The following is a 4,783-nucleotide window of genomic DNA, read 5'->3' on the forward strand; positions in this document are numbered from 1 at the left end:
ATGTCTGCATTCTGTGTGTCTCAGCGGATTATAGACCCCAACTGAGGAGTAGAGAGGGTTGTGGGAAGAATGGTTGGTGTTATCATATTTTTGCGCCTCCTAAACTCCTAACATTTCTGCTCATTGACTTGCTGTACTAGGCAGCCCAGAGTGCTCTCCGTGCAGAACCTACTATAGATTCTGCCTATATATAGTCCTACACCAGTTTTGCCTTCCTTCTGGTGTCCTCGGTTTATGTCTTTTCATTACATATCTTAGAAGCCACTGCAAATCTCCAGTGACATGTGTATATAAATATTAAAAATGACTTACAGCATGTACTCCATCATGTGGGTCATCTGGAGTTGGGAGGTGGGGGGTTTGGTTGGTACTCACTCAGTTCTATGACTGTCACTGTGCCGTGGGACTGGGCCTCCCCAACCATGTTGGCTGAATGGCATTGGTATACACCTTCATCTTCTTTTTTTAGTGGGTTGATCTAGAAATAAAGCAGTCAAGAGAGAGAACAGGTAAGTGTTCTCTTATATGAATAGTTATATTTGGCAAAGAAAAATTTAATGCTTATTTTATTCCTAATGATACATCTGAACACTTACTCTTTTTCAGAATAAGATACAGTTCACTTATCTCTCATCTTGCCTTGGCTGCCAACAAACGCAGAGTTCAGTTTTCTTCCAAGCTGTCCTCTGCAGGGGCATCTTCTTGATTGTGGCTCTCATTTTAACAATTCCTATGTATTCCTGCCTTTTACTGTGAGCTATTTCATCCCTTTTTTTAAAGGAATACGAGTCGATGATAAGGAAAATGCTACCAGTTAAAATTTCAAAAGAACAGATATCTACTGACTAAAGAATGACCAAAAATGCTCCTCGTGGAAGCAGCTTTTATAAAATAACATCAAAGATAACCATCCCACATCTTTCCTTGTAAGAAAATGGGGGTGGGGAGGAGTGTACTTTATTTGAAACAGCCACAGACCCAACTGCACTCCAAGTTTTTCAGCTGGGGGTAGAAGAGATGTGGGTGAAAATGCAGATGACCAGCCCAGCATTAATAGTAAATCTTGGAAAAACAGAAAACAACAAATGCTGGTAAAGGTATGGAGGGACTAGAAACCTCAAACATTGCTGGAAGGACTGTAAAATGGTGCGACCACTGTGGAAAACGGGAAGGAGCTTCCTCAGAAAGTTGGAAATAAAAATACCATGTGACATGAACAGATATATGCACATCCATGTCCAGGGCATGGAGTCCTAGTGTGGCGCTTTAGGATAATACGCACTAGATCACAAGGTTGGTTTGAACTGCAAGGTTAGAGGTTCAAACTCACCAGCTGCTCCTCAGAAACCCTATACAGGTTTGCTATGAGTCGGACCTGATTCAACAGCACTTAAAAACAACAATATTCACTGCAGGAGCCTTAGTCGTCTCTAGTGGGTTATGAGCTGGACTGCGAACCACAAGGTCAGAAGTTCTAATCCACCAACTTTCTGTTCCTGTAAAGACTTACGGCCTCGGAAACCTTACACAGGGTCACTGAGTCGGAGCTGACTCTACAGCACACAACAACAATCACATGTTCATTGCAGTACTATTCACAATAGCAAAGGATGGAACAGTCTAAATGCCCATCAATGGAAGAATGGATACACACACACTATGGTACACACATGGAATGCAAGATAAAGTTAAAGAAATGAATCTATGAAACACTTCCTAGCATGGATGAACCTGGAGGACATTATGCTGACTAAAATAAGTCAATAAGGACAAATATTATATGAAACCGCTATTATAAAAAGTCAAAAAAGGATTTCCACACTAAAGGAAACATTCTTTGATGGTTAACAGGCCTGGGAGGGGAAGGGAAGGGAAACTACTAACTAGAGAGTGGTTGTTGAGTGCCGTTGAGTCCGTTTTGACTCATGGTGACCCCGTATAGGATTTCTGAGGAGCTGCTGTGGAGTTTAAACCACCGACCTTGCAGTTAACAGTCTAATGCTTATCCTACAGTGCCACACCATGACTGGAAAGGCAATATACAATTAAGAGGGAGGTCAGCAAAAATGTGTGCGGATTGCGATTAACAGCATAAAACAAAATATGCATGAATGGAAATTGACTTTTTCTGTGGTGGTTGGTGGTTATGTGAAACCGTCACAATAAAAAGTGAAAAGAACATGAAGAAGATGCCTGAGAAAGCATCTTGTTCTCACCCGCTCTGCAGTGCAGATCTCCCGGCTTCTGTCAATGGTAAATCACTGACAGACTGTGGAGAGGGAGCACACACACGATCTCATTTTGAATTTGTAACAGTTGTCCCTTCAGGGTGAGGGGTTTCTGTCCTCACTACAGGTAAATCACAGATTACTAAGATCAAAAGGGCTCTCAGATACTGTCCAGTCCTGAGCCCCCTTCTTACAGTGGTGACAACAGAAGCTGAGTGACTGGCACAACCTGAGTCCCATCTCCTCACTCCATCGCTTTCTCAATCACCTGGTGTTCTCTCCTGTCACCAAGCAAGCTGCACATAGCAGAAAAGAGCTCTGAAGGGGATCAAATGTGCTGTCGTGTGCTCTTAGGCAGGTGTACTCTCTTTCTATTGGCTGCCATAATAAAGCATCACAAACTCAGTTTAAAACACTTCAAATTTATCTACAGTTCTAGAGTTCAGAAGTCTTAAATGGGTCTCCCTGGGCCAAAGCCCAGTCTACCTTCCTTCTAGAGGTTCTAGAGGCGAACCAGTCTCTTGTCTTTTCCAGCTTAATAAGGCTACCTGCATTCCTTGGCTTGTGGTCCCTTCCTCTATCTGCAAAGCCTCTGACCCTTCTGCCTCTCTCTTCACCATTAAAGGACTCCTGTGATGACAGTGGACCCATCTTTTTATCTTAAAGTCTGATGATTAAACCCAAACCAAATCCACTGCCATTTACTCACAGTGCCCCTACATAGGGTTTGCAGGACTGTAAATCATTATGGGCACAGACAGCCTCATCTTTCTCCCATGGAGAGGCTGGTGGGTTTGAACTGCTGACTTTGCAGTTAGCAGCTCAAGGCCCACTAAGGCTCCTTAAAGTTGTCAGATTAGAAGTCTTAATTTTCCTTTGTCATGTAACGGCAAATTCACAGGTTCCAGGGACATGGACATCTTCGCGGGGGGAAGTGGGGGGTCCTAGGGAATACACTACCTGTCCTGCCTGCTTTAGAGCTACGATGGGGTCCAATGAGAAATGGACAAAACCAGCTTTGAAAACTGTTGCACGTTATAAAAATACAAAAGGTGGTTAATGCACTTGGCTGCTAACTGAAAGGTTGCTGGTTTGAGTCCACTCGGACACCTCAGAAGAAAGACCTGTCAATCTACTTCTGAAAACAGCAGCCAATTGAAATCGAGTGTAGCATAGAATAGTTCTACTTTGGCATACAGAATCAATTTGACAGCTCCTGGTGACTAGTTGTGAGTCAATAATCTCCATTGATCCTAAACCAGCAAGATGCTCACCAAAATCCAGGCTGTGGCTCCATGATCAGAAGGGCCCCCCCGCACCTGCACAGCCACATTGACATGGTCCCCAGGCAGTTCTTCCAGCACCTGGGTGCCCGCAGGAGATTGTGTGACCTATGGAGAACAGACAAACCAGGAGAGGTTTAGATAAAGCATGACTGGGTAAGGACCACCCCACAGACACCTCACCACCCTCATCCTCTCAAAGACACAAAGGAAAACACTGTTGACGCTGTATGTGCGCGCTGGTGAGTAGGTTCTGACTCATAGCCACCCTGTACGAGAGAGTAGAACTGGGTTTTCCTAAATTGTAATCTTGACAGGAGCAGAGCACCAGGGCGTGTCTCCCTTGGAGCTGCTGGTGGGTTTGAACTTCTGACTTCTTGGTTAGCAGTCAACTGCTTAACCATCATACCATCAAGACTTCTTGCTCAAACTGTAGCACCTCTTGTTTTTATTTAAACAATTTCAGTCTTTTTTATAATTCTACAAGTATGTAGTCGTCCCCACTGACTGTGAAGATTTGAGTCCTGGTGGTGCTGTGGCTTAGGTGTTGGGCTGCTAACTGCAACGCTGGAGGTTCAAACCCACCAGCTGCTCCAAGGGAGAAAGATGGGGCTGTCTGCCCCAGTAAAGATTTACAGTCTAGAAACCCTATGTAGAGTTGCTAGGAGTCTGAATAGACTCGATGGCTGCAAGGAGCAGTTCAGAATTCCAGGGCCCTCCTTGGGGCTGTTGAGATATGGGGAGGATAAGGAGTCTTGGTAGGGAGCCGTAGGATAAGCACTTGACTGCAAGATCAGTGGTTCAAACTCACCAGCCACTCCTTGTAAACCCTATACAGGGTTGCTATGAGTCAGAATTTAAGGCACTTAACAACAACAATGTGTTAAAACCCACTTCAGTAGCCCAAAAATGGATATGCAGGAAGATTTATTTTTGCAGAAGGATTGGGTCATCTGCCACCAGCTGGGTCTTTCTAAAACCCATCTCTTTAGTGAAGTAGGTTTGAACTTCTTGTGGCTGATTTGAGTAGATAAATGGCAGATGCCTAAATGGACAAGGAAGCTAATGGCACAGAAAATAATGCAATGTCCCTCGCTTTGCAGAAAGCTTTGAGGTATAAACTGGGGAGTAGGGGAGTAATACATGAAGTATCTTTCTTTAATCCTCTGATCCATGTATAAAAATTTACACACAGACACACTTAAAGGAGAAAGAATGCTATCCATGTCTGTTTGTCCCTATCTGTCTCTCCCCAGCCCCCTGTCTCTCCCC

The 4,783-nt window shown here is 44.1% G+C and overlaps 1 protein-coding gene across 1 annotated transcript in view; it reads right to left on the reverse strand.

Moving 5' to 3' along the window:
• Nucleotides 1-334: 334 nt before the first annotated feature.
• IGFBPL1 (insulin-like growth factor binding protein-like 1) overlaps nt 335-4,783 on the reverse strand; it is a 15,179-nt gene continuing 10,730 nt past the window's right edge. Inside the window, exons 3-4 of the mRNA XM_006863188.1 lie at nt 3,503-3,619; nt 335-478 (exon numbers count right to left, since the gene is read on the reverse strand). Coding sequence (XP_006863250.1) covers nt 335-478; nt 3,503-3,619 — 261 coding nt within the window. The remainder of the gene's footprint in view (nt 479-3,502; nt 3,620-4,783) is intronic.

The sequence above is a fragment of the Chrysochloris asiatica genome, unplaced genomic scaffold (genome assembly GCF_000296735.1).
Source record: "Chrysochloris asiatica unplaced genomic scaffold, ChrAsi1.0 scaffold00053, whole genome shotgun sequence".
NCBI classification, from domain to species: Eukaryota; Metazoa; Chordata; class Mammalia; order Afrosoricida; family Chrysochloridae; genus Chrysochloris; species Chrysochloris asiatica.